The sequence below is a fragment of the Halichoerus grypus genome, chromosome 2 (genome assembly GCF_964656455.1).
Source record: "Halichoerus grypus chromosome 2, mHalGry1.hap1.1, whole genome shotgun sequence".
NCBI lineage: Eukaryota > Metazoa > Chordata > Mammalia > Carnivora > Phocidae > Halichoerus > Halichoerus grypus.
In genome coordinates this window covers 161,375,499-161,387,607 of record NC_135713.1, presented here as the reverse complement: position 1 = coordinate 161,387,607, position 12,109 = coordinate 161,375,499, and the positions used below count along the sequence as shown (strand labels likewise).

At 61.0% G+C, this 12,109-nt stretch overlaps 1 protein-coding gene across 3 annotated transcripts in view; it reads right to left on the bottom strand.

Annotated features, from left to right (window-relative positions):
* The window catches only part of PEMT (phosphatidylethanolamine N-methyltransferase), a 78,897-nt gene that overhangs the window by 1,355 nt on the left and 65,433 nt on the right, over window positions 1-12,109 (bottom strand). For 2 of the 3 annotated variants that reach the window (XM_036113079.2, XM_078068011.1), the window contains exons 4-5: window positions 4,745-4,890; window positions 1,964-2,075 (exon numbers count right to left, since the gene is read on the bottom strand). In XM_036113079.2, coding sequence (XP_035968972.1) covers window positions 1,964-2,075; window positions 4,745-4,890 — 258 coding nt within the window. The remainder of the gene's footprint in view (window positions 1-1,963; window positions 2,076-4,744; window positions 4,891-12,109) is intronic. The other variant, XM_036113078.2, reaches the window with a different exon arrangement.

Sequence of the window (12,109 nt, the reverse complement as noted above, 5' to 3'; positions counted from 1 at the left end):
CAGGTAGGAGATGTCAACACCAAACAGAGACCATTCTGGGGCTGAAATGAAATCTGCCCTCCTAGAGCTTTACTCACTGACCCTGGTTTGGTTTTCTAGAGTGAGCAGAGCGTCCCCACTCACGAGTCAGGCACCCCAGGAGCTGAGGAGGAGGCAGGCAGCAGGCTAGACCACCACATCTGGCGGCAGCCCACTCAGGAGGATGGGGCCAGGGCTCTGTAGCCACAGTGTCGCTAAGACTGACCCCTGGGACACCCCCACACCAGGCCCTGGCCCGGGAGGCAAGCTGGCACCCCCTCTCCATTCCATGCACATGAAACCTCCGCCCTTTCCAAGTGCTATCCCACTCTAGCCCTTGACACGCTAACAACCCGGTGTGGAAAGGATCATCTCCTTCTGCAGATGGGGAGACCCACATGCCTGGCCCTGAGCCCGAGGTGGCGTCAGGGCTGGTCCTAGGGAACCGGCTGTGCACCCTGGGGGACGGGGTGTCCCACTGGGGCTAGGGAGCTGGGAAGGTGAGACCTGGACGGAGCAGGAGGCCCCGGTGCCTCGTGCCCCCAGGAATCCTGCTGCCCGGGCCCACCAGGGCTCCAGCACACCCGGATGCTCCGGGAAGCCCCATCCGCGGGGCCCCTGGTGGAAGACAGCGTCTTGCAGCCCAGGTAGCGGCCCATCTCTGACAAGCTCTCAGCGCCGGGCCACGTCCTGAGCCACAGAGGAGGCCCTCTCTCATCACCGTGTGGCTGATGGCCTCCTGAGGGGGCCTCTGGGAGCCCAGGCCTCCCTAGGGTCTCATGTTTCTGAGAGCCATGGCCTGACAGCTCCGAGGCGGAGGTGACATCTCACTCTGAGCACAGAGGAGGCACCTGTGTATGGGGAATGGGGAGCCAAGGGTCAGGGAGGGCTTCCTGGAGGAGGGGACACTCCAGTTGGGTTTGGAAAGACCAAATTGGGGTGGGAATGGCAGAGAACAATGGATGTGCTGGCAGGGGTGGGGAAAGGAGGTCAGCAGGAAGAATCAAGAAGCTGCAGGGTGGGCCCTGGGGAGATGCTCTGTGGAGTGGGTCAGTCTAGGGGCATGGAACCTTCCCCCTGGGATCCCATTGCCCAAGTCCAGGCGAGGGGACTGTCTGGTCTGCAAGTGGGACTGGGGCAGGGGGAGAGGTCCTGGCCAGACCCACAGATTCCCCCTCTAGCTCCTTGCACTCAAAGCCCAGTGCTCCGATCTGGGATGCCCCGAAAGGTGGGGGTTTCCAGGAAACAGCTCACTCCTGACATTCCACCATTAGAGATTCATTCCTTTATGTCCTATAACCTTCCTGGAGTCTGGGAGCACCTGGAACATCCTAGGCACATGGTTTCAAGTATTCAATAAAAGCAAACACTTCCTACAGAAAAACTTCCAATGGAAGGAGCCCTAACATGCAAAATGGACAAACAGGAAGTGCTCTGGAGGGGCGCATGGCTTGAAGCCCAGAGCCCACAGCACTCCCTAGGCCGGCTCCTCGCCCGAGGTCTCTGGAGAGCGTGAGCCATAGAGGCGCTGGGGGCCTACGAGCCCTCATGTTCTAGTACACGATGGGCAGCTTACGGTCTGTAGGCCCGAATGGTTTTTACATTTTTAAGTGGTTTAAAAAAAAAAAATGAATAGAGTATGACATGACACATGCAAAGTATATGAAATTCAAATTTCCGCATCCATGAACGATGCGGTGCCGCTCCGGCCACAGCCTGTCCTTTACCCACCGTGTCACGGCTGCTCGGAAGCTGCAGACCTCCGCCTGCAGCCTGTGAGCCTCGCCTGTCCGGCCCTTCAAGAGGAAGCTCGCTAACGCCCTGGTCTAGATGTGCCTTGTTTCCCGGGAGAACAAAGTCCCCAGGAACGCCTCGGCCCCGCAGGTGACAGAAGGCTGCCCCCGCCTCCCCAGGCGGCAGCCCGAGGGGCAGGCCCGATACTCACATGACAGCCCAGCCCAGGTAATTTGCCGTGCTGCCCCAGTACATGGGGTTGTCCAGGACGTTGAATGGGAACGTGGTCACCCTTGCCTCCTTGAGGATCCCGAAGTAATCGCCTGTGGACGAGGAGAGGGAGGACTGGAGGCTCACAGCCTGGCCACACAGTTCCTGCGGGAGGCTCCCCGGTGGGGGGGGAGGGGGACACCACGAGATCTGCCCTCCAGGAGGCTCCAGGCCAGCCAGGGAGCTGGTTTTACCACATCAAGGGACACGCCGGGCGCTGGGCCCACTCAAGCCACAGGCATGCAGACGCCTCAGAGGGCCTTCCCACCCACCATATGCTCCTCTCCTCTGCCTTTGCACATGCTGTTCCCTCTGCTCGGGATGTTTGTCCCTGCTCTCCGTCCAGCCAGCAGCTTTCCTCCTTTGGCATTTCTCCCTTAGCTCACGTCACCTCCTGAAAGAGACCCTTCCACTATTGAAAACAGGCCTGTTGGGACGCCTGGGTGGCTCAGTCGTTAAGCAACTGCCTTTGGCTCAGGTCATGATCCCAGGGTCCTGGGATCGAGCCCCGCATCGGGCTCCCTGCTCGGCGGGAAGCCTGCTTCTCCCTCTCCCACCGCCCCCCCCCCCCCCGCTTGTGTTCCCTCTCTCGCTGTCTCTGTCTGTCAAATACATAAAATCTTTAAAAAAAAAAAAAAAGGAAAGAAAGCAGGCCTGCCTGCTCCCCACTATTTCTGCCCCCAGATCCTTCCTTCTCACCCAACATGTGGCCTGGGTGAGTTCCTCCCCCTGCCAACCCCCGGGGGGAAACGAGGGGGCCTGTTCTGCTCCTCCGCCCTGGACCACCCAACCCAGGAGGTCAGCCATGGGATTACGGCCCTGGCCCCGCGACCAGCCCCGAGCAGCTGGTCACAGTGGACAGTGTGACCGTCAGACGGCCGACCCCAGACAGGCCCGTCATCCAGCCCTCCGAAACGTGGCACGGGCCCCCAGGCAGCCCGCATGGCCACGGGCTCCATGCTGCTCACTGAAGGGCACCGGCGCATCCTCCCAGCCTCCTCTCCCCAGAAATGCCTCAGAGCTTCATCCGAGGCAGAAGTAGGGCAGCCACGGGAGGGAGGAGTCCGTTGTCTGGAGACAAAGGGTGCGGGGGCCACAGGAGCGGCCAGGGGCGGGGGGCTGCAGAAGGCTTTCTTCCCAGGAGGCAGGAAAGGGGCTGTGGGCCCCGAGGCGGATGGCACAGAAACCCGCTTTGGGCTGACTCACAGGAGGGCCGCGGCCGCCGTGCCCTACATCCAGAGCCCCGCGGCCTTTGTCGGCCACTTCTCCTGCGGGGTGCTAGGCTGTGGTGCCTGGGACTTTTCTGGTTTCTTCCCACCAGCTGCCCACCCTGACTGGCTCCCCGCCACGGCCCTGACCCCCCACAGCGGCCCCTTCCCAGCTCTCTGCCCACAACTATGCCACACCTGCGGGCTGCTGGGCTACTCACCCTGGTCTTCAGAGGACCGGAGGAGGACAGGACAGTGCCCCTCCTCCCTCCGTGGCCCTGGGCCCCCCGGCTCTGCGCGACAGACACCTGATCCGCCCTCATCCCCGCCCCTCCCTCACGACCCCACCAGTGCAACCTCCTCATTGCTGGGACATCTTTCCAAGCCCTCCTAGGGCCCCCACCTCCCCAGGAGTGAGGCCTCAGGCCCCTGCATGGCCTTCAGGGACATGTGTGATGTGGCCCCCACCTGACCTCCAGCCCTGGCCGGACCGGCCCCCCGCCCACCAGCCCACCTGCCCGCCATCCTGCCCTGGAGCTTGCTGTTTGCTCCCGGGCCCACCCCAGTGCCCTGTTCCCACCTGGCAGACCCAGGAGCTCCCAACGTCTCTTCCCACCTTGCCACCCGCTGCCCCTCTCTGAGCCTCGGGCATCCTAAAGCTCCGGCCTGAGCACGAGGCGTAAGCTGCCTGGGGGCCCCGCTGCTGCGGGTGGGTGACAGGCCCAGCTCAGGCCCCCCGCACGCGCCGCTCCCGCATGTCTCCTCTGCCTGGGAACACGGCGCCTTCCGAGCTCCCGGCCCCCTCTACAGCCTGCAGTACTCCAGGGCCCAAGCGACTGTGGACAGAGAGGCCCCCAGGCGGACAGGGAGGGCTCCGGGGACTGCCCTGGGCGCTGGAGGAAACCGCGGCCAGGTGTGCGAAGCTGGCTGGGGGCTGAGAGCGGGGAGGACCCAGGAGCCCCTGATCCAGCCCATCAGAGGCGTGGGCACCTCCCACGTAACCTGCCTGCTGGGCTCCTTCTGTGGGCTGCCTCCTCCTTTCTGTCCCTGTCCCCAAGACTGCCTTGCTCTTGCAGCCTCCCCCAGCTGCGCTCCTTCTTGGGCTTCCAAGTTGCTAGAAGTTGCTGATGTCATGAGGACCCGAGCCATAGGCAGTGGGGAACGCAGAGCAGGGACAGCGTCGTCCCCCCCCAACCCGATCCAGACCCGCACCAGACCCGCACCAGCCCTGGCTTGTGGCCCAAGTGCAGCAAATGGCAATCCCACTGGCCTGGCAGCCAACCGGCTGGATGAGACACAGGCGAGCCCGGCTTCCCAGGCTAACCACGGACAGGCAGAGGCCTGGAGGACGAAAGTGCCCGGAGCCTCAGACTTAGGGGCAGAGCAACGAGCCAGCCGGGTCCCCCAGTGCTCCCCACGAAGATGTCACAGATGGCAGGGCAGGCAGGCAGCCCCTGCTCCCGCCTGGACCCAGAGTGCATCTGCTCGTGGCCCACCAGCCCTTGGGGTCTTACCTAGGAAGGTCCCGGTGAAGCCCAGTGCGAAGAAGCTGGAGAGCACAAACGTGCTGCCCACTCCCAGGAGCGCGAGGCCCAGGCGGTAGGCCGTGGGGTTATCCAGGCTCTCCATCTTGGGCTGGCTCAGCATGGCCTGTGTGAAGCTGGCGGGGGCGGGGGGGGGGTCAGACGATCATTGCCATGGACAGGGGCTGCCCTACCCTCCCCCTTCCCACCCCCTGTCCCCGGGGGACCCCCAGAAGAGCCCGTCCAGGGGTCTCAAACTCAGTGCCAGCTGGGGCCGGGCAGGTGGTGCCAATGAGCGAAGTTGCCGCCGGTGGGGTGCAGGGGACCTGGAGGGCACGGCCCTGCCCGAGCGGAGCTGCCCTGCAGTGCCAGCCCCCCAGTGCCACCAGGGCAGTGACCGCAATGAGGGGCCTGGGCCCTGCTAACGTTTTTGGTTTTCGAGAAGCCAGACATCAGGACTTGTAGTTAAAATCCCCGAATGATTAGAAACAGGCAAGAAGGACAACCACGTTAGACTTCGCGTGGCCGTGGGCCAGATCCAGCCCAGGGGCCACCAGTTTGCAAACTCTGATTCCTGTCCAGTTAGCAACCGGGACTTCACAGGAAAATGTGGCTCCAAAAGGAACAGATGAGTGCCCCTGGCTGCGCCCGTGCGCCCCTGCACTTGGCATATGCTGGGATGCAGTGCCCCCCGGAAGCCTGGGGCATGCTCGCCCCTTCCACGGCCTCCATGGTCCCTGTGCTGGGCTGGCCACATCCTAGGTGGCCCCTCAGAGGCTCCCTATGTCTTCCCCAACCTCCAAAATGGCCCCAGCAAGCTCCTTTTGGGGCCAAGCCATCAAAGGCCTTGTTAACCAGCAAGTGACAAAAGCAGGGTGAGCATGCTCGTGGGTTTGGAGGTTCAGGTTCTCCGAGTGGCTACTGAAGATGGGAAGGCATGCTGCTGGCAGGGGGGGGGCAAAGCGGCTGGGCTCGTGGTAACGCACAGGAGCATGTTCGGGCTCTGCCTCGCTAGTGGGGAGCTGGTACTGCTGGGAGGGACACGCTCAAAGGAGAGGATGTGTGTGGGAGCAAGCGCATGCATGTACCACTAACATACACTTCCCATTTCCCCACAATCATAACACTCAGAAGAGACATGGAGCTCTTCTGTCTCACACAGGACAACTGCTTGCACTCACTCTGTACCAGGTTCGTCTTAGCAGGGCAGCTCACTGTCTACCTACCCACCCGGCACAGCCATCTGCCTGTCTAGCCTCTATCCATCCACTCTTCCATCCATCCGCCTACCCATCCATGAGTCTATCCTTTATCCATCTATCACCCATCCATTAGCCTATCTTCTGTCCACCCATCCACCCATCCTTCCACCATCTCCCCATCTCCCCATCCATGAGTCTATCCTCCATCCATCCATCCATCCACCCATCCTTCCATCATCCACCCATCCATCAGTCTATCCTCTATCCATCCATCCATCCATCCATCCACCCATCCATCTATCCTCTGTCCATCTATCCATCCATCCATCCACCTACCCACCCATTAGTCTATCCCCTATGTATCCATCCTTCCACTCATCATTCCATCCATCAACCTATCAATCTACCCACCTACCCATCCACCCATCCACCCATCCATCTATCCTCTGTCCATCTATCCATCCATCCATCCACCTACCCACCCATTAGTCTATCCCCTATGTATCCATCCTTCCACTCATCATTCCATCCATCAACCTATCAATCTATCCACCTACCCATCCATCCATGCATCCATCCACGCATGCATCCGTCCATCAGCCACCCTATATCCATCCATCCATCACAAAGTACCTCTATTTGCAAGGCTCTTTCAAGCAGAACAAATTCACCATCCTCACTCATTCATTCCATTGGCAAATTCAAATTGTTGTAAAGCTATCCTAATATTGAGCTAAAAACCACCTCCCCGGAATGTTCTTCTCCAACTACTTTTAGCTCTGGGAGAACAGAGGCTGCTTCTTCTTCCCTCAAGTATCTCCCCGGTATCTGGCACACACCAGACAGGATGGGTTATAGTACATATTCATCAACTGGAGGAAAAGCAGCCCCCCCACATCCACTGCCTTACCCTCGGCCTGTGGGCAGAGGCCAGCACGGTGACCTATCCAGCAGCGGCACATATGTCAAGGTACACCCAGCCACCGGTCATGCTGCCCACACCCCCAGCTCTCCGCCCACCACTGACCTCCTTCAGCCTTCCTGCGGCCCGGGCTCAGGGCCACCCTGCAGATCCAGGCTGAGCTGCTGGGATGGGCTCAGGGTCACGCACACGCTGCCATTGTACCTGCCCACACCCACACCCATGCCCCACCCCTCTATGCCCTCACCTGACTTTCTGATAAACCACCGGCCCTCACGCACGGGGCAGCCCTGTGACCCAGGCACACCTTCAACCCTGCAGACCCAGCAGCTCAGGCCCCAGAGCAGGCGGCTTCAGCACTCGGCCGGGGCACCCTCCCCACCTCTACTGTCTGTAGTAGGGTACAGGCCCCGGCAAGCCCGGCTGCCCCACCCAGAGCGGGGCTCACCTGCAGGCCCCTGGGTCCTTGGCAACCGTGGCACAAGGGACCACCCAGCAGAGAGAGAATGTGTATAGGGGGGTGGGCGGGGGTGATGCTCGGGCCTCCGTGCTCTTGTGCACTGGGGAACCCGCCCCCTGCCTGGCTCTTGGGCTCCACCTCCCTCAACATAGCTCTGGCACCTGCTCCTCCCTGCCTGGGCTGACCCCTGGCCCCCAAATCTAGGGAAATGAGGCGCGGTGGGCACCCTCTGGCCAGCACAGCATACCCATCTGCCTCGAGCGCTCTGGGGGGCCCCTCATGGCGGCCCACTGAAAGGGCTCCTGGCAGAAGAGCAGCATGGATGTTCAGACAGACGTGGGTGCCCGGGGCCTTGGTTTCTGCCTCTGTGTGACAGTGACGGTAGCCCACGTGGCCCTGTGCGGAGCCGTGGCCAACGGCTGTGCCCACTCCAGTAAGCACGGAACACGTCAGGCTCTGCCTGTGGGGCTTGCGCACAGTGGGAAGGACAGGTGTGCAGGCAGGGTGACACCGTGTGGTGGAGCGCCGCGCGCCACACGACGGCCACACGGGGCGGGGGCCCAGAAGGCCATGGCCAGGCTTAAGCTGGGATCTGATGAAAACATTCCCCAGGAGAAGGGGCTGGGCAGGGAGAGCATTCCAGAAAGAGGAAGAGGCCCGGCAGAGGCTGGGGACAGAGCCCAGCACAGGAGCCCGGGGCGCAAGCAGCCTGCGGCAGAGCCCTCGCCCTGGGGTCGTTTGGCCCCGTGCGTGTGCATGTGTGTGTGTGTGCACACGCGCGTGCACACTGAGTCGGAAGTCACTGCTGCGGGGGCGCAGAGTGGGAGAGCATCCAGCGCCCGGGAGAGCATCCTGAGCCCAGCCACAGCCCCAACGGGACCAGATCTGGGGTCAGAGAGCAGCCGGCCTCGGTGGCACGCTCCTCTGCCAGAATTCTCTCGCATCATCCAAGAAGCATGCAAGTTGCCTGACCCTGAGTGTGCACGGCATGGCGGCAGATGAAAATGGGAAAGGTCTCACTCTGACCTCTGGCGTGCAGGAAGCAGCTTCCCAGGGGGACAGGCTTGCAGTGAAAGCCATCTGGTTGGAAGCAGATGGAGATTCCTTAGAAAGGGCGGATCTAGGGCCAGTGATGGCGAGGAGAAGGCCCTGAAGTGTGGGGGACGGCCCCAGACTCGATCCGGGCCTCCATCCACCTGTGGCTCCTTTTCTATGCCTTCGCCAATGGGAAGAGAGGAAGGGAGGGGCCAAGGGGAAGCACTTTCCCACTGGCCACAAAGCCCGATGCGGCTACTGTCTGGGGTCAGCAGAGAAGGCAGGCCAGGCCCTTCCCGGGGGTTCTGTTCCGACGCCCTGTGCACCGCCTAGCCCCACAGGCGTCAGGGTTCCTGGAATGGCAGGGCCCGGCCCCAGTCAGGTGATCTGTGGTGTTCTAGCTCCTCCATTAAGCCAGGAAGGCACAGTCCATTCCCCACGGAAAATTAATGGAGGGATGAGTGGCTCTGTGCGCCACGCTCCCCATAATAGAATGAAGTAATAGGAGGCAATTTCCTTTGGAAAGATTCCGCACTGGGGGTGGGCGTGGAGAGACTCATCCATTTGTCTCGGGTTCTATTTTTAAAACTGGGATTGAGCTTTCGGTCACCAGTGTGACTTGAGGCTGTCTGCACTCTGCTCCCCTGAAATCCGGGAACCCAGGGTGGAGGGGAGGAGAGGATGTTACAGCCACATGCCAGGCACCCGGCTCAGCCACACGTGGTGCCCACAGCCCCACGACAGGCCTGTTCCCATGTCTGTCTGCAACAGACCGGCACTGATAAACCTCAGTCCTTCGAGGGCGTCCTCACCAGGTCATCCAGGCGAACCTGAGCAGCGATTCACTTGAGATTCTACCTCTCAGGCTTAGGTTAGCTCACGCCTCATGGTTCAACCCAACTAGGCAAAACTATCCATGAACATGGGCCTCCAGTGGGCTGACTTATTTTTTCCTAATCCATATTAAAATAGACCTATATGTCCTAAAACGGAACAAAACAAAAATATTCACCTATGTAACCCCCTACAAAATCGTCACCCAGTGAGAATTTAGGGCTAGGATGCTGTACATTGAATGAACACATCACCTTTTCAAAGTGTTTCCAAAACCCATCACAGCCAAGAGAGGGTCCGTCCCTTCCCCAAGGCAAAGCCCTGATGCCCGCAGGACCTGCAGAGTTAAGGCTGACCCCACCCGTGCTTCCTGCTCCCTCCGCCTGGATCTCCCTCCCACCGTGGGGCAGGCAGACTTCCGTGGGGCTCCAGAGCCCAGGCCCGCAGAATCCCTCCCCCTGGGTGTGGGCTGCCCTGAGAACACAGGTGAGGGCATTTCCAGATGTAATTACAGCTCATCGAAAAGGAGATTTACGGTGGCCAGGTGGGGATGGACTGGAGGAACCTTTCAAAGAGGGTCTGGGGGCCAGAGAGAAGTCAGAGAGCCTTTCTCCCGCTGGCCTAGAAGCCGAGCCCCACGCTGTGGGGAGGACCACATGCCTCGGAGCGCTGCAGACACTGGGAGCGAAGGGCCTACAGCGACGAGGATCAGAGTCCTCCCACATTCCTCGAGCCTGGGGGAGCCCACCCCCACCCTGTTTTCCGGCCGGGCTCTCACCGCCCCTTCCGACAGCCCTCCTCGGCAGTGATCCGCCCGGCAACTAGTACCCGGAGGGGCAGAAGGTTTGCCCCCCTCGCTGCGGCCACAGCCCCGTTTCTGCTGAAGGTGTACCCCAGCCTGAGCGCGGAGGCCGCCTGCTCCTGTGTGCCCGCCCCCATACCTGCATGCCCCCCGTTTCCACACGACCCCGGGCACTGCTGCAGTGAGCTGGAACACAGCTCCACTGAGTGACTGACCGATGCAGCAGAGGCTCCCCAGTGCCCTGTGCATCTCCGTACATCTGTCCTGAGGCCGCTGTCCCCACCACGGGAAGATGGGGGGCGGGGCTCTGCCTGGCTGTCCACGCTGTGCCATGCTGGCTCCAGGCCACCAGGCTCCCCCCACCCACCCCGGGAGACTGGCTCTGCAGCGGATGCAGCGATCAGGGAGGGGGCTTCAACAGATGCTCCCCATCCCCCCCGGGGGCCCCTCAGGCCTCCCTCTCCATGCTCCACAGCCAGAGCAAACACGTATGTGCTGATGGCCTCCAGATAAGGAGCCTACGCATCCTGTCAGCGGCCCCCAGACCACCTCTGGTTGCCTGGCTGGTACAGACGAGCTGACACGGACACCTGGCCCTGTCCCTTCCCCCTTGTACCGGCCGCGACCACGGGCCCCTGTCTTCACGCCCGGCAGACCCGCTGCCCAGCGCTCTCCTAACACCCCTGCCCAGGGCTTGAACAGGCACATGATCTGCGCTCCATTCAGTTGTCTGCACGGGCATGTGTGCGTTCTCTGCCCACCACCCCAACTGCTGCCCCCCACCCACCACGGAAGTTGTGGCTTACAGAAAGAGAACAGACACACTGGAAATGTCCAGAACAGGCAAATCCATAGGGACAGAAAGCAAATTCGGATTTTCCAGTGCCCAGGGATGGGGGCGGGGGCAGCATGTGCTTAATGGATACAGGGTTTTCGTCTGGGGTAAAAAAGTTCTGGAATTAGACACAATAAGGCAAGTGCTCTAAATGTCACTGACCCATTTTAGAGAAATGGCTAAACGGTGAATTTCCTGTTATGTATATTTTACCACAAAAGAAAAAGAAAACACACCTCTAGGAATCAAATGAAGGCATATATGAGAAAGGCTGCTCGGGGAAAATATGAGGCGGGGGGAGGAGGCAGAAGACTACAGGCAGTAGGTCTTGCCAGTTGGTCTGGCAAGATTGGTCTTGCCAGGATTCTCACAAGGCCTTCTAGAAGCCGCACCCACCCACCCTCACTCAATGCAGCAGAGGGAAGGACAAGTGGGAGAAGGCCGAGGGAGGAAGGAAAGTGCCTGCTGATCGGGAAGGTGAGCAGAGAAAACAGTCCTGCCTGCGAGCATCTTCCCTCTCGCCCCAGAAACTTCCTGGGGTGGCTGGTCCAACCAGGAGAAAAGTCATGGGCTGGAAGGCAGACACCAGGCCAGGCCAACACCAAGAGCAGCAAGCCGGGGAGGAGGAAGAGCTGAGGAGCTATCAGCTATAAGAAGCTGGGCATGGGGGTCTTCTTCCCAGCTCTCCCCAGGCCCCGGATGCAAGAATGAGCCAGGGAGCTCCCCCGTCAGGGGACCAGGGACCCAGGGCCCTCTGGCGTTTTGCCTCCTGCCGGTATCCTGTGCAGGAAAAGTGCCTAATCCAGGCAGAGGGGCCCCTCCTTTACCCACTTGCTACTGGCCCCCGAGGGGAGCATGGAGGTCTGACCATGTCACCGCCCCATCCAGGTTGCTATAAAATGTCGCCCGAGGCAGGGCCGCGTCTGCTCAGCCCGGGATCCCCTGCATGGCCACACACTCGGTGAGGAGCTGGTCAGTGAGGATGGACGACCCCTCCTGGGAGAGGACCAGGGACCCCTGCTCCATTTCAGGCAGGAGACCAAGAGAGCCCAAGTGACCTGCTCCAGGCCCGCCCATCGGGAGCAGAGCTGAGGCTGCCCAGGGCACCTGCCCCTTCCCCAGGCTGCTCTGACTCACACTCCCTCCCAGGGTCCTGGACGGCATCCACCAGGGGGACCTGGATATCCGAAGGCAGCAATGGGACTTTCCTTTCATGGAGACTAGGGGCCGGCAAACCACAGCCTGTGGCTAAGTCTGGCCCTGCCG